The sequence below is a fragment of the Oncorhynchus nerka genome, linkage group LG4 (genome assembly GCF_034236695.1).
Source record: "Oncorhynchus nerka isolate Pitt River linkage group LG4, Oner_Uvic_2.0, whole genome shotgun sequence".
NCBI classification, from domain to species: domain Eukaryota; kingdom Metazoa; phylum Chordata; class Actinopteri; order Salmoniformes; family Salmonidae; genus Oncorhynchus; species Oncorhynchus nerka.
Genome location: NC_088399.1, coordinates 31,019,356 through 31,047,140, shown reverse-complemented (window position 1 = coordinate 31,047,140; position 27,785 = coordinate 31,019,356). Strand labels below are relative to the sequence as shown.

The 27,785-nt window shown below is 44.3% G+C and overlaps 1 protein-coding gene across 6 annotated transcripts in view; it reads left to right on the top strand.

Annotated features, from left to right (window-relative positions):
• LOC115122013 (splicing factor, suppressor of white-apricot homolog) overlaps positions 1–27,785 on the top strand; it is a 133,260-nt gene that overhangs the window by 56,667 nt on the left and 48,808 nt on the right. For all 6 annotated transcript variants that reach the window (XM_065017451.1, XM_065017452.1, XM_065017450.1 and 3 more), the window contains exons 12-13: positions 1,440–1,679; positions 19,019–19,212. In XM_065017451.1, the coding sequence (XP_064873523.1) occupies positions 1,440–1,679; positions 19,019–19,212 (434 nt within the window). The remainder of the gene's footprint in view (positions 1–1,439; positions 1,680–19,018; positions 19,213–27,785) is intronic.

The window sequence follows — 27,785 nt, the reverse complement described above, 5'->3', positions numbered from 1 at the left end:
CATCCTCGGTCTGTTGCTCCATGCAAGATCTCACCTCGTGGGGCATCAATGATCATGAGGAAGGTGAGTGATCAGCCCAGAACTACACGGCAGGACCTGGTCAATGACCTGAAGAGAGCTGGGACCACAGTCTCAAAGAAAACCATTAGTAACACACTATGCCGTCATGGATTAAAATCCTGCAGCGCACGCAAGGTCCCCCTGCTCAAGCCAGCACATGTCCAGGCCCATCTGAAGTTTGCCAATGACCATCTGGATGATCCAGAAGAGGAATGGGAGGTCATGTGGTCTGATGAGACAAAAATAGAGCTTGTTGGTCTAAACTCCACTCGCCGTGTTTGGAGGAAGAAGGATGAGTACAATCCCAAGAACATCATCCCAACCGTGAAGAATGGTGGTGGAAACATCATTGTTTGGGGATGCTTTTCTGCAAAGGGGACAGGACGACTGCACCGTATTGAGGGGAGGATGGATGGGGCCATGTATCGCGAGATCTTGGCCAACAACCTCCTTCCCTCAGTAAGAGCATTGAAGATGGGTCGTGGCTGGGTCTTCCAGCATGACAACGACCCGAAACACACAGCCAGGGCAACTAAGGAGGGGCTCTGTAAGAAGCATCTCAAGGTCCTGGAGTGGCCTAGCCAGTCTCCAGACCTGAACCCAATAGAAAATCTTTGGAAGGAGCTGAAAGTCCGTATTGCCCAGCGACAGCCCCGAAACCTGAAGGATCTGGAGAAGGTCTGTATGTAGGAGTGGGCCAAAATCCCTGCTGCAGTGTGTGCAAACCTGATCAAGAACTACAGGAAACGTATAATCTCTGTAATTGCAAACAAAGGTTTCCGTACCAAATATTAAGTTCTGCTTTTCTGATGTACAAATACTTATGCCATGCAATAAAATGCAAATTAATTACTTAAAAATCATACAATGTGATTTTCTGGATTTTTGTTTTAGATTCCGTCTCTCACAGATGAAGTGAACCTATGATAAAAAATGACAGACCTCTACATGCTTTGTAAGTAGGAAAACCTGCAAAATCGGCAGTGTATCTGCAATGCTTAAACACACACACACGCAACATACACATAGAGGCACAGTTTGTGTCTGCTCGTGGGGGTGGCAAGCGTGCGTGTGAGGTTGGCTGGTTGGTTGGTTGTGTGTGTGTGGCTTAATTTGGAGCTATCAGCTAGTAAATGGCAGTTATGATTAAGTGGCTACAGGCTGTTCATAAAGCATTCTGGCTGGCTGAGGCTCATGTCTGGCCCATGGTAAGGACATTAAACCCCCAGCTGGAGATACTCACTCTGTCTGCCTGAGGAAGGTTAATGGTATATGGTAAAAGGAGTGACTGTTACCGCGAACACATTTTCATCTCAAACGACAGCTCGCTTTAATCAAACGCCCCCTCCTCTCTCTTTCACCTCTGCCTTCCTTCCCAGCATCCTTTGCGCCGATCTGCTTTGCCATCAAAGCCAAAGAAAACGACATGCTACCGCTGGAGAAGAACCGTGTGCGGCTGGACGACGATTCGGACGATGACCTGGACAAGTTGCTGGGGGAGGAGGGTCTGGAGGTCCTCCGAGACGGGGCGGAGATGGTGGTCAGAGAGGTTCCTGCATCCCACGCCCCCGAGGAGAAGAGACCCACTCTCACCCTGGAGGAGCTGGAGGCTAAACAAGGTAGCTAGCTATTTAATGTCTCAATGTGGCTGAACTTTACATATTAAGGAACGTCTTATTTTACTTTACCTAAAAGCTTTTTTGGAATATCAATTAAAATGTATTTATATAGCCCTTCTTACATCAGCTGATATCTCAAAGTGCTGTACAGAAACCCAGCCTAAAACCCCAAACCGCTAGCAATGCAGGTGTAGAGGCACGGTGGCTAGGAAAAACTCCCTAGGAAGGCCAAAACCTAGGAAGAAACCTAGAGAGGAACCAGGCTATGAGGGGTAGCCAGTCCTCTTCTGGCTGTGCCGGGTGGAGATTATAACAGAACATGGCCATGTTCAAATGTTCATAAATTAATAATAAATAAATAATAATAATCACAGTAGTTGTCGAGGGTGCAGCAAGTCAGCAGCTCAGGAGTAAATGTCAGTTGGCTTTTCATAGCCAATCATTAAGAGTATCTCTACCACTCCTGCTGTCTCTAGAGAGTTGAAAACAGCAGGTCTGAGACAGGTAGCACGTCCGGTGAACAGGTCCGGGTTCCATAGCCACAGTTAGAACAGTTGAAACTGGAGCAGCAGCACGGCCAGGTGGACTGGGGACAGCAAGGAGTCATCATGCCAGGTAGTCCTGAGGCATGGTCCTAGGGCTCAGGTCCTCCGAGAGAGAATTAGAGAGAGCATATTTATATTCATACAGGACACCGGATAAGACAGGAGAAGTACTCCAGATATAATAAACTGACTCTAGCCCCCTGACACATAAACTACTGCAGCATAAATACTGAAGGCTGAGACAGGAGGGGTCAGGAGACACTGTAGTCCCATCCGATGGTACCCCCGGACAGGGCCAAACAGGAAGGATATAACCCCACCCACTTTGCCAAAGCACAGCCCCCACACCACTAGAGGGATATCTTCAACCACCAACTTACCATCCTGAGACAAGGCCGAGTATAGCCCACAAAGTTCTCTGCCACGGCACAACCCAGGGGGAGCGCCAACCCAGACCGCAAGATCACGTCAGTCACTCAACCCACTCAAGTGACGCACCCCTCACAGGGACGGCATGGAAGAGCCCCAGTGACTCCCCTGTAATAGGGTTAGAGGCAGAGAATCCCAGTGGAGAGAGGGGAACCAGCCAGGCAGAGACGGCAAGGGTGGTTCGTTGCTCCAGGTACAGTGCCTTGCGAAAGTATTCGGCCCCCTTGAACTTTGCGACCTTTTGCCACATTTCAGGCTTCAAACATAAAGATATAAAACTGTATTTTTTTGTGAAGAATCAACAACAAGTGGGACACAATTATGAAGTGGAACGACATTTATTGGATATTTCAAACTTTTTTAACAAATCAAAAACTGAAAAATTGGGCGTGCAAAATTATTCAGCCCCCTTAAGTTAATACTTTGTAGCGCCACCTTTTGCTGCGATTACAGCTGTAAGTCGTTTTGCACATCGAGAGACTGACATTTTTTCCCATTCCTCCTTGCAAAACAGCTCGAGCTCAGTGAGGTTGGATGGAGAGCATTTGTGAACAGCAGTTTTCAGTTCTTTCCACAGATTCTCGATTGGATTCAGGTCTGGACTTTGACTTGGCCATTCTAACACCTGGATATGTTTATTTTTGAACCATTCCATTGTAGATTTTGCTTTATGTTTTGGATCATTGTTTTGTTGGAAGACAAATCTCCGTCCCAGTCTCATGTCTTTTGCAGACTCCATCAGGTTTTCTTCCAGAACAGTCCTGTATTTGGCTCCATCCATCTTCCCATCAATTTTAACCATCTTCCCTGTCCCTGCTGAAGAAAAGCAGGCCCAAACCATGATGCTGCTGCCACCACCATGTTTGACAGTGGGGATGGTGTGTTCAGGGTGATGAGCTGTGTTGCTTTTACGCCAAACATAACGGTTTCCATTGTTGCCAAAAAGTTCGATTTTGGTTTCATCTGACCAGAGCACCTTTTTCCACATGTTTGGTGTGTCTCCCAGGTGGCTTGTGGCAAACTTTAAACGACACTTTTTATGGATATCTTTAAGAAATGGCTTTCTTCTTGCCACTCTTCCATAAAGGCCAGATTTGTGCAATACACGACTGATTGTTGTCCTATGGACAGAGTCTCCCACCTCAGCTGTAGATCTCTGCAGTTCATCCAGAGTGATCATTGGCCTCTTGGCTGCATCTCTGATCAGTCTTCTCCTTGTATGAGTTGAAAGTTTAGAGGGACGGCCAGGTCTTGGTAGATTTGCAGTGGTCTGATACTCCTTCCATTTCAATATTATCGCTTGCACAGTGCTCCTTGGGATGTTTAAAGCTTGGGAAATATTTTTGTATCCAAATCTGGCTTTAAACTTCTTCACAACAGTATCTCGGACCTGCCTGGTGTGTTCCTTGTTCTTCGTGATGCTCTCTGCGCTTTTAACGGACCTCTGAGACTATCACAGTGCAGGTGCATTTATACGGAGACTTGATTACACACAGGTGGATTGTATTTATCATCATTAGTCATTTAGGTCAACATTGGATCATTCAGAGATCCTCACTGAACTTCTGGAGAGAGTTTGCTGCACTGAAAGTAAAGGGGCTGAATAATTTTGCACGCCCAATTTTTCAGTTTTTGATTTGTTAAAAAAGTTTGAAATATCCAATAAATGTCGTTCCACTTCATGATTGTGTCCCACTTGTTGTTGATTCTTCACAAAAAAAATACAGTTTTATATCTTTATGTTTGAAGCCTGAAATGTGGCAAAAGGTCGCAAAGTTCAAGGGGGCCGAATACTTTCGCAAGGCACTGTATGTACGGCAGGACCAAATCGGAAAGATAGGTAGGAGCAAGCCCATGTAATGCTTTGTAGGTTAACAGTAAAACATTCAGCCCTTGCTTTAACAGGAAGCCAGTGTAGGGAGGCTAGCACTAGAGTAATACGATCAAATCTTTTGGTTCTAGTCAGGATTCTAGCAGACATATTTAGCATTAACTGAAGTTTATTTAGTGCTTTATCCAGGTAGCCAGAAAGTAGAGCATTGCAGTAGTTTGACCTATAAGTAACAAAAGCATGGATTAATTTTTCTGCATCATTTCTGGACAGAAAGTTTCTGATTTTTGCAATGTTACGTAGATGGAAAAAAGCTGTCCTTGAAACATTCTTGATATGTTCGTCAAAAGAGAGATCAGGGTCCAGAGTAATGCCGAGGTCCTTCACAGTTTTTTTTGAGACGACTGTACAACCATCAAGATTAATTGTCAGATTCAACAGAAGATCTCTTTTTTTCTTGGGACCTAGAACAAGCATCTCTGTTTTGTCCAAGTATAAAAGTGGAAAGTTTGCAGCCATCCACTTCCTTATGTCTGAAACACAGGCTTCTAGCGAGGGCAATTTTGGGGCTTCACCGTGTTTCATTGAAATGTACAGCTGTGTGTCATCCGCATAGCAGTGAAAGTTAACATTATGTTTTCGACTGACATCCCCAAGAGGTAAAATATATAGTGAAAGCAATAGTGGTCCTAAAACGGAACCTTGAGGAACACCGAAATGTACAGTTTATTTGTCAGAGGACAAACCATTCACAGAGACAAACTGATATCTTTCCGAAAGATAAGATCTGAACCCGGCCAGAACTTGTCCGTGTAGACCAATTTGGGTTTCCAATCTCTCCAAAAGAATGTGGTGATCGATGGTATTAAAATCATCACTAAGGTCTAGGAGCACGAGGACAGATGCAGAGCCTCGGTCTGACACCATTAAAAGGTAATTTACCACCTTCACAAGTGCAATCTCACTGCTATGATGGGTTTTAAAACCAGACTGAAGCATTTTGTATACATTGTTTGTCTTCAGGAAGACAGTGAGTTGCAGCGCAACAGATTTTTCTAAAAATTTTGAGAGGAATGGAGGATTCGATATAGGCTGAGTTTTTAAAAATATTTTCTGGGTCAAGGTTTGGCTTTTTCAAGACACTCACTTTTAGTGAGTGTGGTACACATCCGGTGGATAGAGAGCCTTTTATTATGTTCAACATAGGAGGGCCAAGCACAGGAAGCAGCTCTTTCAGTAGTTTAGTTGGAATAGGGTCCAGTATGCAGCTTGAAGGTTTAGAGGCCATGATTATTTTCATCATTGTGTCAAGAGATATAGTACTAAAACACTTGAGTGTCTCTTGATCCTAGGTCCTGGCAGAGTTATGCAGACTCAGAACAACTGAGCTTTGGAGGAATATGCAGATTTAAAGAGGAGTCTGTAATTTCTCCTCAAAGAAGTTAATGAATGTTACTGCCGAAATGAAAGCCATCCTCTCTTGGGGAATGCTGCTTTTTAGTTAGCTTTGCTACAGTATCAAAAATACATTTTGGATTGTTCTTATTTTCCTCAATTAAGTTTGAAAAATAGGATGATCGAGCAGCAGTGAGGGCTCTTCGATACTGCACGGTACTGTCTTTCCAAGCTAGTCGGAAGACTTCCAGTTTGGTGTGGCTCCATTTCCGTTCCAATTTTCTGGAAGCTTGCTTCAGAGCTTGGGTATTTTCTGTATACCAGGGAGCTAGTTTCTTATGACAAATGTTTTTAGTTTTCAGGGGTGCAACTGCGTCTAGGGTATTGCGCAAGGTTAAATTGATTTCCTCAGTTAGGTGGTTAACTGATTTTTGTCCTCTGATGTCCTTGGGTAGGCAGAGGGAGTCTGGAAGGGCATCAAGGAATATTTGTGTTGTCTGATAATTTATAGCACGACTTTTGATGCTCCTTGGTTGGAGTCTGAGCAGATTATTTGTTGCGATTGCAAACGTAATATGGTGGTCTGATAGTCGAGGATTATGAGGAAAAACATTAAGATCCACAACATTTATACTATGGAACAAAACTAGGTCCAGAGTATGACTGTGACAGTGAGTAGGTCAAGAGACATGTTGGACAAAACCCACTGAGTCGATGATGGCTCCGAAAGCCTTTTGGAGTGGGTCTGTGGACTTTTCCATGTGAATATTAAAATCATCAAAAATTAGAATATCTGCTATGACTACAAGTTCCGATAGGAATTCAGGGAACTCAGTGAGGAACGCTGTATATGGCCCAGGAGGCCTGTAAACGGTAGCTATAAAAAGTGATTGAGTAGGCTGCATAGATTTCCTGACTCGAAGCTCAAAAGACTAAAACATCTTCTTTTTTTTGTAAATTTAAATTTGCTATCGTAAATGTTAACAACACCTCCGCTTTTGCGGGATGCACGGGGGATATGGTCACTAGTGTAACCAGGAGGTGAGGCCTCATTTAACACAGTAAATTCATCAGGCTTAAGCCATGTTTCAGTCAGGCCAATCACATCAAGATTATGATCAGTGATTAGTTCATTGACTATAATTGCCTTTGAAGTGAGGGATCTAACATTAAGTAGCCCTATTTTCAGATGTGAGGTAGGCCTGCACCCTATTTCATTGTGGAGCTAGAGGAGTTAGAGCCCTGTCTATGTTGGTAGATAAGATGATAGCACCCCTCCAGCTAGGATGGAGTCCGTCACTCCTCAGCAGGCCAGGCTTACCCCTCAATTGTCCTGTGTGGCTCAGTTTGTAGAGCATGCTACTTGCTATGTCTGAGTTGTGAGTTTAGTCAACCCTGGAGCTGTTCAATACCCAAAAATGATGTATAAAACCACTACTGGATGTCACTTTCAATAAAAACATGTAAATGGCATACACTGACACGGAACCCAAACTGGCTGCGAGCGTGCACCATCGTGCATAAATTAATTTTGTCACCCCCACACCAAATGTGATCACGACACGCAGGTTAAAATATCAAAACAAACTCTGAACCAATTACATTAATTTGGGGACAGTTCGAAAAGAATTAAACATGTATGGCAATTTAACTAGCTAGTTTGCACTTGATAGCTAATTTGTCCTATATGGCTAGCTTGCTGTTCCTAGCTAATTTGTCCTGGGATATAAACATTAAGTTGTTATTTATCGCCTGAAATGCACAAGGTCCTCTACTCCGACAATTAATCCACACATAAAACAGTCAACCGAATCGTTTCTAGTCATCTCTCCTCCTTCCAGGCTTTTTCTTCTCTTGACTTTATATTGCGATTGGCAACTTTCATAAATTCGGTGCATTACTGCCACTGACCTCGTTCGTCTTTCAGTCACCCACGTGGGTATAACCAATGAGGAGATTGCACGTGGGTACCTGCTTCTATAAACCGATGGGAGAGGCAGGACTTGCAGCGCGATCTGCATCACAAATAGAACGGACTTCTATTTTAGCCTTTGGCAACGCAGAAGCTCGTTGGCGCGTGCAAGCAGTGTGGGTGCAATAATTGAATAATATAGATTTCTAAATGTGTTTTTCAACGCGTGCACGTGACGCGAGTGTTGTTGTCAGGGTATGAGTGTACAAAACATTAGGAACACCTTCCTAATATTGAGTTGCACCCTCTTTTTCCCTCAGAACAGCCTTAATTTGTCAGGGCATGAGCTCTACAAGGTGTCGAATACGTTGCTGGCTCATGTTTACTCCAATGCTTCCGACAGTTGTCAAGTTGGCTGGATGTTCTTTGGGTGGTGGACCATTCTAGATACTCTCGGTACACTGTTGAGCATGAAAAACCCAGCAACATTGCAGTTCTTGACACACTCAAACCAGTACACCTGGCACCTACTGCCATACCCTGTTCCATGGCACTTAAATTAATTGTCTTGCCGATTCACCCTCTGAATGGCACAAATACACAATCCATGTCTCAAACTTAAAAATCCTTCTTTAACCTGTCCCCTTCATCTACACTGATTGAAGTGGATTTAACAGGTGAAATCAACAAGGGATGATAGCTTTCACCTGGTGAGTGGCATGGAAAGAGCAGGTGTTCCTAATGTTTTGTATACTCAGTTTATATTGTTTTATATGATAAAAGTTGGTAAACTGAAGTGTCATACTGTAGTTTGTGGACCTGAATGATAAATATAGAGGGAACAAAGACTGACGTGTGAATGGCCAGTACTAGTCAGCCTGTCTGTGTGCTGGCTTGCTGTCTCAGTAGGGAAGAAGTCCAGAAACTCTTTGAGGACAGTGGAAGTTGATAAAAATGCTTGTTAAAACCAACACGTTCCGAAGGCTACTACATATTTAACAACTTCCACTGTCCTCCAAGAGCTGCTGAATTTTATCTTCACTTCAGTTTGCTTCTGTATTCATGCACCTGATATGTTAGATGACGTAGAGAGGGCCCCGTCCTCTGATGATCAGCAGGTCAGCAAGCTCAATCACCTCACCCACCTCAGGCTCTGAACGTCATTACTGGTTTCTCTCTTTCGCTCTCTGCCTCTCTTTCTCTCTATCTTTCTCTCTCTGGTAATATGGCTCTGCTTGCTGGGAGGGCAGCGGGCGTACTAGGAAAGACATCACTCAATCAAATACACATGCACACTTTGCCTTTTTGCTGGAGGTCAGACAAGCCGTGGGAGAGAGGGAGAGAGAGAGCGCGCTTCCAGGAAGGGCGTAGGAACAAAATGGATACAGTAAACCACAGTCGTATTTCTCACCATGGCTTAGCCCATAATGGAAATATAAAGTGTGTTCGGAAAGTATTCAGCTCCCTTGACTTTTTCGACATTTTGTTACCTGACAGCCTTTCTCTAAAATTGATTAAATCATGTTTTATATATTTTTTTAAGTATTCAGACGCTTTACTCAGTACTTTGTTGAAGCACCTTTGGCGGCGATTACAGCCTCGAATCTTCTTGGGTATGACGCTACAAGCTTGGCACACCTGTATTTGGGGAGTTCCTCCCATTCTTCTCTGCAGATCCTCTTTTGCTCTGTCAGTTTGGATGGGGAGAGTCACTGCACAGCAATTTTCTGGTCTCTCCAGAGATTGGGGTCAAGTCCCCGCTCTGGCTAGGCCACTCAAGGATATTCAGAGACGTGTCCCAAAGCCACTCCTGGATTGTCTTGGCTGTGTGCTTCCTGTTGGAAGGTGAACCTTCGCCCCAGTCTGAGGTCCACTCTGGAGCAGGTTTTCATTGAGGATCTCTCTGTACTTTTCTCTGTTCATCTTTCCCTTGATCCGACTAGTCTCCCAGTCCCTGATGCTGAAAAACATCCCCACAGCATGATGCTGCCACCACCATGCTTCACCGTCGGAATGGTGCCAGGTTTCCTCCAGACGTGACGCTGGCATTCAGGCCAAAGAGTTCAAACTTGGTTTCATCAGACCAGAGAATCTTGTTTTTTCATGGTCAGAGTCTTTAGGTGCCTTTTGGCAAACTCCAAGCAGGCTGTCATGTGCCTTTTACTGAGGAGTGGCTTCTCGTCTGGCCACTCTACCATAAAGGCCTGATTGGTGGAATGCTGCAGAGATGGTTGTTCTTCTGGAAGGTTCTTTCTCCCATTTCCACAGAGGAACTCTGGAGCTCTGTCAGTGTGACCATCGGATTCTTGGTCACCTCCCTGACCAAGGCCCTTCTCCCCCGACTGCTCAGTTTGGCTGGGTGGCCAACTCTAGGAAGAGTCTTGGTGGTTCCAAACTTCTTCCATTTAAGACTGATGGAGGCTGCTGTGTTCTTTGGGACCTTCAATGCTGGAGAAATGTTTTGGTACCCTTCCCCAGATCTTTGCCTCAACACAATCCTGTCTCGGCACCCTCTCTACGGACAATTCCTTCGACCTTGTGGCTTGGTTTGTGCTCTGACATGCACTGTCAACTCTGGGACCTTATCTAGACAGTTGTGTGCCTTTCCAAATCATGTCCAATCAATTGAATTTACCACAGGTGGACTCCAAGTTGTAGAAACATCTCAAGGATGATCAATGGAAACAGCATGCAGCTGAGCTCAATTTCGAATCTCAGAGCAAAGTGTCTGAATACTTATGTCAATGTAATATTACATTTTTGTTTTTTTAATACATTTGGAAAAACCTGTTTCACTTTGTCATTATGGGGTGTTGTGTGTAGATTAATAATATGTTTTATTTAATTTAATCAATTTTAGAATAATGCATGTGTGACTCATAGGGTCTATTCCTAATGTTAAGCATGCATTAAGCCTGGTCTCACATACACAGGCACCAAATGTTCTTGTATTTAGGCCTAGTCTTAGGTGCTGGTTCAGTCTGACAACACACACACCCAACCCTAGGGGTCCATAGGAACGAAACATCTGTGTGATTATCTCAGTCAGAGGAGACGCAGGGTAAAGAAAGGGACTGGCAAGTGAAATGAATTGCTGTGTGACAGGGAGGCTGTCACTCAGTTAGATTAAAGGGGGTATTAATCACAGACAGGGGACACCTAATCTGTATTAATGGATCATCAAGGACAATAACCCCCGAGCCACTACCTGTTCACCCTGCTTCCATCCAGAAGGCAATGTCAGTACAGGTGCAGCAGAGCTGGGACAGAGAGATTTGAAAAACAGCTTCAATCTCAAGGCCATCATACTGTTACACAGCCACCACTAGCACAGAGAGGCGGCTGCCTACATACAGACTTGAAATCATTGGGCACTTTAATAAATGGAACACTAGTCACATTAATAATGCCACTTAGAATGTTTACATATCTCGCATTACTCATCTTATATGTACAGTGGGGCAAAAAAGTATTTAGTCAGCCACCCATTGTGCAAGTTCTCCCACTTAAAAAGATGAGAGGCCTGTAATTTTCATCATAGGTACACTTCAACTATGACAGACAAAATGAGAGAAAAAAATCCAGAAAATCACATTGTAGGATTTTTATGGTGGAAAATCAGTTTTTGGTCACCTACAAACAAGCAAGATTTCTGGCTCTCACAGACCTGTAACTTCTTCTTTAAGAGGCTCCTCTGTCCTCCACTCGTTACCTGTATTAATGGCACCTGTTTGAACTTGTTATCAGTATAAAAGACACCTGTCCACAACCTCAAACAGTCACACTCCAAACTCCACTATGGCCAAGACCAAAGAGCTGTCAAAGGACACCAGAAACAAAATTGTAGACCTGCACCAGGTTGGGAAGACTGAATCTGCAATAGGTAAGCAGCTTGGTTTGAAGAAATCAACTGTGGGAGCAATTATTAGGAAATGGAAGACATACAAGACCACTGATAATCTCCCTCAATCTGGGGCTCCACGCAAGATCTCACCCCATGGGGTCAAAATGATCACAAAAATCCCAGAACCACACGGGGGGACCTAGTGAATGACCTGCAGAGAGCTGGGACCAAAGTAACAAAGCCTACCATCAGTAACACACTACGCTGCCAGGGACTCAAATCCTGCAGTGCCAGACGTGTCCCCCTGCTTAAGCCAGTACATGTCCAGGCCCGTCTGAAGTTTGCTAGAGAGCATTTGGATGATCCAGAAGAAGATTGGGAGAATGTCATATGGTCAGATGAAACCAAAATAGAACTTTTTGGTAAAAACACAACTCGTCGTGTTTGGAGGACAAAGAATGCTGAGTTGCATCCAAAGAACACCATACCTACTGTGTAGCATGGGGGTGGAAACATCATGCTTTGGGGCTGTTTTTATGCAAAGGGACCAGGACGACTGATCCGTGTAAAGGAAAGAATGAATGGGGCCATGTATCGTGAGATTTTGAGTGAAAACCACCTTCCATCAGCAAGGGCATTGAAGATGAAACGTGGATGGGTCTTTCAGCATGACAATGATCCCAAACACACCGCCCGGGCAATGAAGGAGTGGCTTCGTAAGAACGCATTTCGAGGTCCTGGAGTGGCCTAGCCAGTCTGCAGATCTCAACCCCATAGAACATCTTTGGAGGGAGTTGAAAGTCTGTGTTGCCCAGCAACAGCCCCAATACATCACTGCTCTAGAGGAGATCTGCATGGAGGAATGGGCCAAAATACCAGCAACAGTGTGTGAAAACCTTGTGGAGACTTACAGAAAATGTTTGACCTCTGTCATTGCCAACAAAGGGTATATAACAAAGTATTGAGAAACTTTTGTTCTTGACCAAATACTTATTTTCCACCATAATTTGCAAATAAATTCATTAAAAATCCTACAATGTGATTTTCTGTTTTTTTTTGAAAATTACAGGCCTCATCTTTTTAAGTGGGAGAACTTGCACAATTGGTGGCTGACTAAATACTTTTTTGCCCCACTGTATATACTGTATCCTTCACTATCTATTCTTAGCCGCTCTGACACTGCTCATCCATATATTTTATACTTACAGTTGAAGTCGGAAGTTTACATACACCTTAGCCAACCTCATTTAAACTCAGTTTTTCACAATTCCTGACATTTAATCCTGGTAAAAAAATTCCTGTTTTAGGTCAGTTAGGATCACCACCATTTTGAGAATGTAAAATGTCAGAATAATAGTATTATTTCTTTCATCACATTCCCAGCTGGTCAGAAATGTACATACACTCAATTAAAATTTGGTAGGATTGCCTTTAAATTGTTTTAACTTGGGTCAAACGTTTCGGGTAGCCTTCCACAAGCTTCCCACAATAATTCCTTCTGACAGAGCTGGTGTAGGCCTCCATGCTCGCGCACTCTTTTTCAGATCTGCCCACACATTTTTTTATGGGATTGAGGTCAGGGCTTTGTGATGGCCACTCCCAATACCTTGACTCTGTTGTCCTTAAGCCATTTTGCCACAACTTTGGAAGTTTGCTTGGGGTCATTGTCCATTTGGAAGACCCATTTGCGACCAAGCTTTAACTTCCTGACTGATGTCTTGAGTTGTGGCTTCAGTATATCCACTTAATTTTCCTTTCTCATGATGCCATCTGTTTTGTGAAGTGCACCAGTCCCTCCTGCAGCAAAGCACCCCCACAACATGATGCTGCCACCCCTGTGCTTCACGGTTGGGATGGTGTTCTGTAGCTTGCAAGCCTCCCCCTTTTTCCTCCAAACATAACAATGGTCATTATGGCCAAACAGTTCTATTTTTGTTTCATCAGACCAGAGGACATTTCTCCAAAAGGTATGATCTTTGTTCCCATGTGCAGTTGCAAACCGTAGTCTGGCTTTTTTTATGGGGGTTCTGGAGCAGTGGCTTCTTCCTTGCTGAGCTGCCTTTCAGGTTATGTCGATATAGGACTGGTTTTACTGTGGATATAGATACTTTTGTTTCCTCCAGCATCTTCACAAGGTCCTTTGCTGTTGTTCTGGGATTGATTTGCACTTTTTGCACCAAAGTACGTTCATCTCTAGGAGAAAGAACATGTCTCCTTCCTGAGCGGTGTGACGGCTGCGTGGTCCCATAGTGTTTAAACTTGAGTACTTTTGAGTCTTATGTGTGTGGGTCCATTTAGCAGACAGCATTGGGTGTGTCAGCACACACTGTGTATCATGACCAATGATTCAGACAGACCACCTCAATCGTTCTTTCATGCCTGAAAGCCCCAAGCCTGTGCTGTTATTGAGTGAGACCAGTGGCAGCTCTTACTAAAGAGTATGTGTGTGCTCGTGCATTCACGTGTGCGTGTATGCTGTCTGTCTCATCTGCCATTAGGTCCTTTGTCTCTTACGCCATTCTAAAGTAACATTTACAACAAAAATAATAATTTGTTCCATCATCCTCCCTTAGTAGTGTTGTAAACAACAGCATGAATAGTTTTACTGATGGCAGGCTGAGACTGAAACCATAGTGTATTTGTTTTAAAGCAGAGCCAGTGATTTGATTGCTAAAGCACTTAAGTGGCCAAGGACCCTACTGATTGGGGCATCTCTCACACCCACAGACTGAACAGCTCTGTCTGTTTCTCAGCCTGTCTGTCTCCCTCCTCTCTTTTCTTTTTTTGTTTCTCTCCGTCACTGTCTTCTCAGTCTTTCACTCACTCCATCCATCTCACTTGTTGTTTCTCCTCCATCTTTCAATGTATACTCTTTCAAAGTTGCTTGCTCTCTCTCTGTCTCTCTCCGTCTCTCTCAATTCAATTCACGGGGCTTTATTGGCATGGTAAATATGTTTACATTGCCAAAGCAAGTGAAATGGATAAACAAAAGTGAAATGAAAAAAAGTTAACACTAAATATTACTCACACAAGTTCCAAAAGAATATACATTTAAAATGTCATATGTCTATATACAGTGTTGTAGCAATGTGCATCTCTCTCTCTCTTCACTCTCTCCATATAAAGTGAGTGGGAATCTACCATAGAGTGGTATAGTATATGTAAGGTCTCTGTCACATTTGTTGGTGCAGTAATGTTAGTTCTGTTCCTGATGTGTTCACACTAAGCCTCAAATGATTCACCTATGATTCGCGGCCAGCCTATTTATAGGAAGAAGTCCGTATTCACCCCCTATGGTTGTGAAATATAATGACTTGTTTTCTAGCTCTCCCTGTGCGTTTTCGATGAACAGACTAGGGACGATTGCAGAGGATGATCACAGGCACACAGTAAATTTAGCTATTGTATTGTCAGGCTGGGCAATTTAACCCTTCGCTGCAGTCTATGCCCAGGGTCCACGTTAATATAGTCATCATGATCACTGTCTTCCTGTCTCATCTATTTCTCCCCATTCTCTCCTTGTCGTCTCTCGGTCATTGAACAGTTATGTTGAGCTGTGTCTACAGAGAGGAATGTAATCAGACACTATTTGCAGATGATGGCACTAGACCATAATAGCTTATTTCCCTGTTAAACACGAGTGCCATTCAAGTGCCATTCACACTCAATCTACCCTCCACTATAGCCTATATATCCACCAACTTTACCGAGGAGGTGAGGGTCTGGGAATGGTGAGCTAAAATGTGACCATACGCTTCAATACATTTGTCTACTCTTTCTCATACGGTGTCTTATCCCATCCTATGCCCTCACTTCATTGCAGTGTTAATGTCTACAATATGTACCTAAACCACTCGGTCTCCCTTCCTCTGCCTGCGTCTTCCTTCATCACTCTCTTCCTCTCCCTCTACTGCCTCCACTGTCCTTTGCTAATCTGCCTCCCCCAGCCCTGCTTTCTTGTCTGCCCTCCTCCACCCCCGTTCCATTTGATCCTCCACTGCCCCTTGCTCTCCCCCGCACTCATCTCTTCCTCCCCCGTATTTTCTCTCCTCATCTGGTCTGTGTCGATCGCCTCCCCAGCCAAGCTCCAAGCTGAGCCTCACAGTACAGTAGCTTTTCTCTCTCACACCTAGACACACAAGGGAATCCCTCGCTCTCAGCACATCCCTGACCCCTTCTCTCTCCCGGACTCTCTCTCTTAACAGTAAATCCTTGACCTCCTCCTCCTCACTGTCTCCCTCCATACAAGCAGAATCTCTGACGAATCTATCTGACCTTTTCCTCTCTCCTAACAGAAACTATGATACCAGTGTATCAGATATCAGACCCCCCTCTCACTCTCCACCCTCCAGCCATGCAGAAGCTATGATGGCTGGATATAACTATTTTGACTTTGTCTGGACCTAGTGCCTGCGCATTTGGATTACTGTACTAAATGTGCGAACAAAAAGGAGGTATTTGGACATAAATGATGGACCTTATCGAACAAAACTAACATTTATTGTGGAACTGGGATTCCTGGGAGTGCATTCTGATGAAGATCATCAAAGGTAAGTGAATATTTATAATGCTATTTCTGTGATGTGGTGGAGAAAAGCAGTTTGATATGCTCTGGGTTGATATCGCTCGATAAGCTGGTTGATATCAGCTGATAAGCTGGCTGGTGTCCGAGCTAAAGGTGAAGACCGCTAGCCGTGGCTAACAGTTACTACTAGCTAGTAGCTAGTTACCTGGCTAGCTGCTGATGGAGGTTTCAGTTATAACGTATAAAAATAGCATATCCGTATCACATTGTGTGAGGTGGGTTGCAGGAAAGTATATTTAGATCATAGGTGGAAAGTGAGGTTAAAAATATACGAAAAAACATGACGAAACCGACTATTTACATGGGACAAGACAAACACACGTCTGTCTGACTGCTACGCCATCTTGGAGTAATCGAGCTCGACGGACAATTCCTCCGACCTCATGGCTTGGTTTTTGCTCTGACATGCTCTGTCAACTGTGGGACTTTATACAGACTAGGGGTCGGCCGATTAATTAGGTCCGATTTCCGGTCTTCATAACAATCGGAAATCGGTATTTTTGGGCGCCGATTTGCCGTTTTTAAAATTATTTTTATTTTATTAATACCTTTATTTAACTAGGCAAGTCAGTTAAGAACACATTCTTTTTTCCAGTGACGGCCTAGGAACGGTGGGTTAACTGCCTTGTTCAGGGGCAGAACGTCCGATTTTCATCTTGTCAGCTCGGGGGATCTAATCTTGCAACCTTACAGTTAACTAGTCCAACGCAATAACGACCTGCCTCTCTCTCGTTGCACTCCACAAGGAGACTGCCTGTTACGCGAACGCAGTAAGCCAAGATAAGTTGCTAGCTAGCATTAAACTTATCTTATAAAAAACAATCAATCATAATCACTAGTTAACTTCTTATGGCTGCCATCCCGTTAACGGGATAATTGTCATCAACAACTGCTGAATTGCATAGCGTCACATTCAAATAATATTACTAAAAATATTTATATTCATGAAATCACAAGTGCAATATAGCAAAGCACAGCTTAGCCTTTTGTTAATCCACCTGCCGTGTCAGATTTTGAAAATATGCTTTACAGTGAAAGCAATCCAAGCATTTGTGTAAGTTTATCGATCGCTCGACAAAACATTATGTACACATAGCATCAAGTAGCTTGAATTAAAAAATTAATCGTTTACCTTTGATCTTTGGATATTTTCACTCACGAGACTCCCAGTTACACAATAAATGTTCATAAAAATTATTTTTATATCCAAAATACCTCCGTTTGTTTGGCGTGTTATGTTCAGAAATCCACAGGAAAGAGCGGTCACGACAACGCAGACAAATTCCAAATAGTATCCGTAATGTCCACAGAAACATGTCAAACGTTTTTTATAAACAATCCTCATGTTGTTTTTAAAATATCTAATCGATAATGTATCAACCGCAACTGTCTTTTTCAGTCGGAGAGGGAAAGGTTATGGCTGCCCAAATTCTGTTACGCATTCAAAACTCTGCTGGCACCTGGCCATAGTGGGTTAACTGCCTGTTCAGGGGCAGAACGACAGATTTGTACCTTGTCAGCTCAGAGGTTTGAACTTGCAACCTTCCGGTTACTAGTCCAACGCTCTAACCACTAGGCTACCCTGCCGGTTAAGGAAATACAAATGGTATAGAGGGAAATAGTCCTATAATAACTACAACCTAAAACTTCTTACCTGGGAATATTGAAGACTGATGTTAAAAGGAACCAACAGCTTTCATATGTTCTCATGTTCTGAGCAAGGAACTGAAACGTTAGCTTTCTTACATAGCACATATTGCACTTTTATTTTCTTCTCCAACACTTTGTTTTTGCATTATTTAAACCAAATTGAACATGTTTCATTATTTACCTGAGGCTAAATTGATTTTATTGATGTATTATATTAAGTTAAAATAAGTGTTCATTCAGTATTGTTGTAATTGTCATTATTACAAATAAATAAATAAAAATAGGCAGATTTTAATCAGTATTGGCTTTTTTGGTCCTCCAATAATCTGTATCGGTATCGGCGTTGAAAAATCATAATCGGTCGACCTCTAATACAGACAGGTGTGTGCCTTTCCAAATTATGCCCAATCAATTGAATTTACCTCGGGTGGACTCCAATCAAGTTGTAGAAACATCTCAAAGATGATCAATGGAAACAGCATGCAGCTGAGCTCAATTTAAAATCTCATAGCAAAATGTCTGAATTCTTATCTAAGTAAGATATCTGTTTTTTATTTTTAATACATTTGTAAACATAAAACAAAGAAAATATATGTTTGTCATTATGGGGTATTGTGCGTAGATTGATTAGGGAAAAAATAAACAGTAAACATTACACCCAGAAAAGGCATGTGTTCTCCCCACTCTGACTGGGCCATGTCGAACTGGCTGTCCATTGGTCCCTCCACCATGGTATGTTGCTATGATTAAACCCCTCCATCAGTGTCCCGTAGTAAACGGTGCACAGAGCGGGCAGAGCATTCCAATGAGAACCAGGCCGACAGAGAGTGTGGGGAGAGGAGTGATCGGCCCTACGTAGTGTGAAATGGCTTTCCCTTACCGTTCAGCCTGCAACCAACCCTCACTGTGCCTCACTTGCATCTATTTTTGACTGTCAACTTTTAAACCCAATCCCAAACCCAATCACTTAGCCTTAGCACAAAGCGTCATAAAAGTATAAAGCGTCATAAAAGTACAATGCAGAAACAGACAGACATCAATAGATTTTGATGACATATAAAAAGCAAGTAAATATTTTTTTCTCTCTGTTTGTCTGTAGCCAAGCAGAAACTATTAATCTTCATAATGTACCTGACCTCTCCCTCTAGCCAAGCTGAAGTTGGAGGACCGTCTAGCTGCGGCCGCCAGGGAGAAGCTGGCCCAGGCCTCCAAGGAGTCCAAGGAGAAGCAGCTGCAGGCGGAGAGGAAGAGGAAGGCAGCCCTGTTCCTCCAGACCCTCCAGAACCCCCTCACTGGAGAACCTGAGACCAGATGGCCCGGCGAGACCCCTGCCATGCCTGAGGTATGGAGGCATACACACACACACACACACACACACTGTGGTGGTGACAGTCCCAGTAGCGATATGCCAGGCATAGAGAGATGGATTTCCTGTTCCTAATGGAGTTTCTTTTTTATTTATTTATTTTATTTATTTCACCTTTATTTAACCAGGTAAGCAAGTTGAGAACAAGTTCTCATTTACAATTGCGACCTGGCCAAGATAAAGCAAAGCAGTTCGACACATACAACGACACAGAGTTACACATGGAGTAAAACAAACATACAGTCAATAATACAGTAAAAAAAAACTAGTCTATATACAATGTGAGCAAATTAGGTGAGAAGGGAGGTAAAGGCAAAAAAGGCCATGGTGGCAAAGTAAATACAATATAGCAAGTAAAACACTGGAATGGTAGTTTTGCAATGGAAGAATGTGCAAAGTAGAAATAAAAATAATGGGGTGCAAAGGAGCAAAATAAATAAATTAATTAAATACAGTTGGGAAAGAGGTAGTTGTTTGGGCTAAATTATAGGTGGGCTATGTACAGGTGCAGTAATCTGTAAGATGCTCTGACAGTTGGTGCTTAAAGCTAGTGAGGGAGATAAGTGTTTCCAATTTAAGAGATTTTTGTAGTTCGTTCCAGTCATTGGCAGCAGAGAACTGGAAGGAGAGGCGGCCAAAGAAAGAATTGGTTTTGGGGGTGACTAGAGAGATATACCTGCTGGAGCGTGTGCTACAGGTGGGAGATGCTATGGTGACCAGCGAGCTGAGATAAGGGGGGACTTTACCTAGCAGGGTCTTGTAGATGACATGGAGCCAGTGGGTTTGGCGACGAGTATGAAGCGAGGGCCAGCCAACGATAGAGCGTACAGGTCGCAATGGTGGGTAGTATATGGGGCTTTGGTGACAAAACGGATTGCACTGTGATAGACTGCATCCAATTTGTTGAGTAGGGTATTGGAGGCTATTTTGTAAATGACATCGCCAAAGTCGAGGATTGGTAGGATGGTCAATTTTACAAGGGTATGTTTGGCAGCATGAGTGAAGGATGCTTTGTTGCGAAATAGGAAGCCAATTCTAGATTTAACTTTGGATTGGAGATGTTTGATATGGGTCTGGAAGGAGAGTTTACAGTCTAACCAGACACCTAAGTATTTGTAGTTGTCCACGTATTCTAAGTCAGAGCCGTCCAGAGTAGTGATGTTGGACAGCGGGTAGGTGCAGGTAGCGATCGGTTGAAGAGCATGCATTTAGTTTTACTTGTATTTAAGAGCAATTGGAGGCCACGGAAGGAGAGTTGTATGGCATTGAAGCTTGCCTGGAGGGTTGTTAACACAGTGTCCAAAGAAGGGCCGGAAGTATACAGAATGGTGTCGTCTGCGTAGAGGTGGATCAGAGACTCACCAGCAGCAAGAGCGACCTCATTGATGTATACAGAGAAGAGAGTCGGTCCAAGAATTGAACCCTGTGGCACCCCCATAGAGACTGCCAGAGGTCCGGACAGCAGACCCTCCGATTTGACACACTGAACTCTATCAGAGAAGTAGTTGGTGAACCAGGCGAGGCAATCATTTGAGAAACCAAGGCTGTCGAGTCTGCCGATGAGGATGTGGTGGTTGACAGAGTCGAAAGCCTTGGCCAGATCAATGAATACGGCTGCACAGTAATGTTTCTTATCGATGGCGGTTAAGATATCGTTTAGGACCTTGAGCGTGGCTGAGGTGCACCCATGACCAGCTCTGAAACCAGATTGCATAGCAGAGAAGGTATGGTGAGATTCGAAATGGTCGGTAATCTGTTTGTTGACTTGGCTTTCAAGACCTTAGAAAGGCATGGTAGGATAGATATAGGTCTGTAGCAGTTTGGGTCAAGAGTGTCCCCCCTTTGAAGAGGGGGATGACCGCAGCTGCTTTCCAATCTTTGGGAATCTCAGATGACACGAAAGAGAGGTTGAACAGGCTAGTAATAGGGGTGGCAACAATTTCGGCAGATAATTTTAGAAAGAAAGGGTCCAGATTGTCTAGCCCGGCTGATTTGTAGGGGTCCAGATTTTTCAGCTCTTTCAGAACTTCAGCTGAATGGATTTGGGAGAAGGAGAAATGGGGAAGGCTTGGGCGAGTTGCTGTTGGGGGTGCAGTGCTGTTGACCGGGGTAGGAGATGCCAGGTGGAAAGCATGGCCAGCCGTAGAAAAATGCTTATTGAAATTCTCAATTATGGTGGATTTATCAGTGGTGACAGTGTTTCCTATCTTCAGTGCAGTGGGCAGCTGGGAGGAGGTGTTCTTATTCTCCATGGACTTTACAGTGTCCCAGAACTTTTTAGAGTTAGTGTTGCAGGAAGCAAATTTCTGCTTGAAAAAGCTAGCCTTGGCTTTTCTAACTGCCTGTGTATAACGGTTTCTAGCTTCCTGAACAGCTGCATATCACGGGGCTGTTCGATGCTAATGCAGAACGCCATAGGATGTTTTTGTGTTGGTTAAGGGCAGTCAGGTCTGGGGAGAACCAAGGGCTATATCTGTTCCTGGTTCTAATTTTCTTGAATGGGGCATGTTTATTTAAGATTGTTAGGAAGGCATTTAAAAAAAATATCCAGGCATCCTCTACTGACGGGATGAGATCAATATCCTTCCAGGACACCCCGGCCAGGTCGATTAGAAAGGCCTGCTCGCTGAAGTGTTTCAGGGAGCGTTTTACAGTGATGAGTGGAGGTCGTTTGACCGCTGACCCATTACGGATGCAGGCAATGAGGCAGTGATCGCTGAGATCTTGGTTGAAGACAGCAGAGGTGTATTTAGAGGGGAAGTTGGTTAGAATGATATCTATAAGGGTGCCCGTGTTCAATGCTTTGGGGGGGTACCTGGTAGGTTCATTGATAATTTGTGTGAGATTGAGGGCATCAAGTTTAGATTGTAGGATGGCTGGGGTGTTAAGCATGTTCCAGTTTAGGTCGCCTAGCAGCACGAGCTCTGAAGATAGATGGGGGGAAATCAGTTCACATATGGTGTCCAGAGCACAGCTGGGGGCAGAGGGTGGTCTATAGCAGGCGGCAACGGTGAGAGACTTGTTTTTAGAGAGGTGGATTTTTAAAAGTAGAAGTTCAAATTGTTTGGGTACAGACCTGGATAGTAGGACAGAACTCTGCAGGCTATCTTTGCAGTAGATTGCAACACCGCCCCCTTTGGCAGTTCTATCTTGTCTGAAAATGTTGTAGTTTAGAATTAAAATTTCTGAATTTTTGGTGGTCTTCCTAAGCCAGGTTTCAGACACAGCTAGAACATCCGGGTTGGCAGAGTGTGCTAAAGCAGTGAAAAGAACAAACTTAGGGAGGAGGCTTCTAATGTTAACATGCATGAAACCAAGGCTATTACGGTTACAGACGTCATCAAAAGAGAGCGCCTGGGGAATAGGAGTGGAGCTAGGCACTGCAGGGTCTGGATTCACCTCTACATCGCCAGAGGAACATAGGAGGAGAAGAATAAGGGTACGGCTAAAAGCAATAAGAATTGGTCGTCTAGAACGTCTGGAACAGAGAGTAAAAGGAGGTTTCTGGGGGCGATAAAATAGCATCAAGGTATAATGTACAGACAAAGGTATGGTAGGATGTGAATACAGTGGAGGTAAACCTAGGTATTGAGTGATGAAGAGAGAGATATTGTCTCTAGAAACATCATTGAAACCAGGAGATGTCATTGCATGTGTGGGTGGTGGAACTAATAAGTTGGATAAGGTATAGTGAGCAGGACTAGAGGCTCTACAGTGAAATAAGCCAATAAACACTAACCAGAACAGCAATGGACAAGACATATTGACATTAAGGAGAGGCATCCTTAGTCGAGTGATCAAAAGGGTCCAGGGAGTGGGGAGGTTGGTTTGGGGGTCACGGCGATTTAGACAGCTAGCCAGGACATCGGTAGCAAGCTAGCATAGGATGGAGGTCTGTTGTTAGCCACCTCTTGCGTTCCGTCAGTAGATTAGTGGAGTTCCGTGTTGTAGAGGGGATTAGTCCAAATCACACAACAACAAAAATAAAAACAATAGATATAGTTATAGAGGCCCAAGAAGAAACATAATAATAATAAAAATAAATAAATTGTCCGATTGTCTATTCTGAGAGCAGCCGGTAAGACAGCTAACGGTTAGCAGGCCGCAGATGGGCGTTCAGGTAACGTCGCGACGGAGGAGCCAGCCGGATCTCCTTCGGGTAGATAACGTCGGCAGTCCAGTTGTGAAGGCCCGGTGGGGCTCCGCGTAGGCAGTAAAACGGGTCCGGATAGGTGACTGCAGCCCAGGAGTGATTGACGGAGCTCAGGAGTGATTGACGGAGCTGGCTAGCTCCGGAGTAATTGATGTTTGCTCCGGAATCGACGAAAGCAGATAGACACACGGATAGCAGCCAGCTAGCTGTGAGATCCGGGAGTGAATGTCCAGAGAGCAGTTGAAATCCAGGGACATGGAGAGAAAAATCGGTCCGGTATGTTCCGTTCCGAGCCGCGCTGCGCCGTACAAAACTGGCGATAGATTTTCGAGTTAAAGGATAGCTGATGACCACAAACCGTGGTTAGCTGAATACTAACGAGTTGCCAGTAAAGAAGCTAACTAGCTTCTGATTAGCTTCTGGCTAGCTCCTGGCTAGCTTCTGGCTAGCTTCTTGGAGTTTCTGGCTAGCTTCTGGCTAGCTTCTTGGAGGATTGCAGATTTGATTGTAGATTTGAGGTAAATAATACGTATTTATACATATCAATTGGTGAGGCAGGTTGCAGGAGAGTGTATTGAAGATGAGTTGATGGAAAATAAAAATTAAATGTATGTGAAAAAAGTTGTAAATATATATATATACACGACACGACAAGACGAGGACAAAAGACGTCTGAACTGCTATGCCATCTCGGGAGCAGAGATCCTTCTTCATCAAGGAGCATATTGTAATTTGCACAGCTGACAGTAATGGACACGTGTGTGTGTGTGTGTGTGTGTGTGTGTGTGTGTGTGTGTGTGTGTGTGTGTGTGTGTGTGTGTAGTGTGTTTTTTCAGTGTGCGCACATGTACAGGACACAATTTACTTTAAGTTACTTTCACACACTTTCCAGGACACCACATCGATTGTGTCTGGAGCACCAAAGCAGGGAAGCAAATCATATCATATATCACACACAGCCTGAACAGAGATAAGAGAGATCTGCCCAGGGTTGTGGTCGGTCATTGTGGTCTGCCATATTTAAGTAAGTTGTTGTGGATCAGTGAGGGGAGATTCTGTGTTCGACTATTCTACTGTTGTTACTGCTGCCTGTTGTCTGCTGCCTGGTCTTTAATGACGGACACTGACTTAGCGGTTAACAGATTTCTCTTGCTGTTTCCTGGAGTTAAAACTTACACCCAGTCGGTGCCTGAACGATGGATGTGTTTGTGTGGACACAGAGTAATGGAGAATACATGGAAAAATGAAAGCAAGTTGCCACAATTACGGTGATTGTATCACACACCCCACTCCACCCACTGAGACACTGTCCCCATTAGCACGAGCGGTGGGGTGTGAAATCTGGAGAATCAGACGTTGTTTTCCCAGCCATTGAACGTGTGTGTAGGCCTGGAGCAGGGCTCTCCACACCTGTTCCTGGAGAGCTACCGTCCTGTAGGTTTTCACTCCAACCCTGGTCCTGGAGAGCTACCGTCCAGTAGGTATTCAGTCCAACCCTGTTCCTGGAGAGCTACCGTCCTGTAGGTTTTCACTCCAACCCTGTTCCTGGAGAGCTACCGTCCAGTAGGTTTTCAGCCCAACCCTGTTCCTGGAGAGCTACCGTCCAGTAGATTTTCACTCCAACCCTGTTCCTGGAGAGCTACCGTCCAGTAGATTTTCACTCCAACCCTGTTCCTGGAGAGCTACCGTCCAGTAGGTTTTCAGCCCAACCCTGTTCCTGGAGAACTACCGTCCAGTAGGTTTTCACTCCAACCCTGTTCCTGGAGAGCTTACCTTCTAGTAGGTTTTCAGCCCAACCCTGTTCCTGGAGAACTACCGTCCAGTAGGTTCTCCTTCTAACTCTAATCTAGCGCACCTGATTCTAATAATTAGCTGGTTAATAAGCTGAATCAGGTTAGTTACAACTGGGGTTGGAGCGAAGACCTACAGGAGGGTAGCTCTCCAGGAACAGGGTTGGAGAGGTTTGGTCTAGAGGAAGACCCCTTTGTGCCAACCTCTCATGGGATATGCCTTTTCTCCCCACCGAACAGATGAGAAGTTTCTTAGTTCTTTATCTATTGTCTATGTGAACTTGCCTGTAGGTCCAATTCCTTTCAAGGTTTCGCCCCACAGGCTTAAGAAAATATATACACAGGCATCTGGGAAATATGTATTTTTAGTGCCCTCGTTGTCATAAGTGGATATCGTTGTCTGCATCCACTAGCTATAATGCATTTCCAATATGAATTTGCCTTTAGATTCCTGGCTCTCCATATAGGCATTCCCCTTAATTGCCATTTGGTTTGCCTCTCCCCCTCACTCTTTCTCTGATACAGCTCCTGTGTGAAGGAACATATTAGGGATATTTATATCCATCTTTTTAGACCATCTTTACGTTCATTTTTTAGTTTCAGTCCTCTCTCCCTGAGATGACAGGCTGTGTCTATCTGTTCTCCCTCCTCCACTCCGCCCACCCTGAAGCTAAGCGACCCGACCCACCCTCCTGTTCCGTCGTAAGCAGCTAACGGCAGCCCGGCCCAGTGGGGAGTTTACGACAACCCCCGCCACACTCCACCACCCCCCTATTTGTCAGAGTTACTCACTGCCGGTGACCTATGGCGCCTGTCTCAGGTTTTTTCCACTGCAACAAAACCGGGAGCCAGCGGTGAAGCTGGCATCTTGTCGTTTTCCACTGTGAAAAATAATGCCCTATTTAACTTTCCCATCAAAGCGGCCTGTCATGCCTGACTGGCTGAGAGGCTGTGATTTATGCAGACTGGGATGTGTTCATACATGAGTACCTGTATTCTTTACTGGCTGCTTTTACAGTGGAGAGGTAGCTTATAAAGCTCTTCTCAGGAGGAGTCTATTAAAGCAGGCAATCCCCTGCTAGGATTTCAACCTGCTACTGCTTTGTGACCAGAGCACCTCCATGACACCTGTCGAGTCTTAACCCCCAGTGGTAGTTTAAAGATACTGATTGTTGTTTTAGCCTTTGTTTTTGCCTAAGTGTCCAACTTTCCACTTGTTCCCCACTTTTCCCCCAAATTCTCAGGGCTCCGCTTGCTTCTCTCCTCACCCTTTTTGTTGATGAGGGAGTATATGTATTTTTACAGTGTGGAGAGAGAGGTGTGTGCTGTTAACAAACTCTGCTGTGTGATGTCGGCACTTTGTTTGCAATGTTTCTAGTGGTTCATGGCTTGTTTGTGAGTGCATCTAAGCGTGTAGCAGGAGAGTGGCCGCGAGACAGAAATGCTCAAAGGATTCTCACAGAAAAGGTGGAAAACTCTTCCTCTAATAGATACCTCCTAAAACATGTAGTACGATAGTACGAAAAGCAGTGAAAAGAACAGCACTGTTTGGCCTTTTCTCCATAGAGTAATGCTGTGACAAGAACAGCACCGTTGGGCCTTTTCTCCATAGAGTAATGCTGTGACAAGAACAACACCGTTGGGCCTTTTCTCCATAGAGTAATGCTGTGACAAGAACAGCACCGTTGGGCCTTTTCTCCATAGAGTAATGCTGTGACAAGAACAGCACCGTTGGACCTTTTCTCCATAGAGTAATGCTGTGACAAGAACAGCACCGTTGGGCCTTTTCTCCATAGAGTAATGCTGTGACAAGAACAGCACCTTTGGGCCTTTTCTCCATAGAGTAATGCTATGACAAGAACAGCACCGTTGGGCCTTTTCTCCATAGAGTAATGCTGTGACAAGAACAGCACCGTTGGACCTTTTCTCCATAGAGTAATGCTGTGACAAGCAAGACTAAGCAACTTCAAAGTTTAAGTAAGATTCAAGGAAAGTGTTTGATGTTGGGAGTGTCTGTCCACAGTGAAATGCTGTTTGTCAGCTCTCTCTTATGTGTGCCCAATGGGTGACATCCCTGTCTGGGGCCATGGACAGTCACCTGTTCAGCCAGGTGGTGCTGGGAGGAGTCCTGTCATGGCCGTGTCCTCTCTGTTACTCTGGCCAGCTGTGCTGGGAAGGATGTGCTCAGTCTGGACAGGACAGAAGGGCTAGACTATATTGATGAGGATAAGTTGTTTTCAGGCTAGTGGAGTTTGCTAAACTTTAGTTTTTTAGAGCACTGGGTGCTTTGTTCTTGTGACTTCACTACAAGTAAAATGTTGTTTTCCTTAACTTTAACGATGCCATAGACTTTGCATGAGTGGCTCAGTGAATGACGAACACCACATCTCTTAGAATAGCTGTTCGAGAACACTGCAATGGCACTAATAGCCCTTTCTCCTCGCCAGTGGAACAAATGGTGATTGTTGTCATTTCAGAGATCTCCCTTCTGCCAGTCGCTCCTTTATGACAGTTGCTGCTCGGTGTGTTGTCGTGTGTGTGTGTGTACTGTCTAGTGATAGTGCGTGTTGTCGTGAGGAGAGGCGGCCGACAGAGATAGCCGCCTC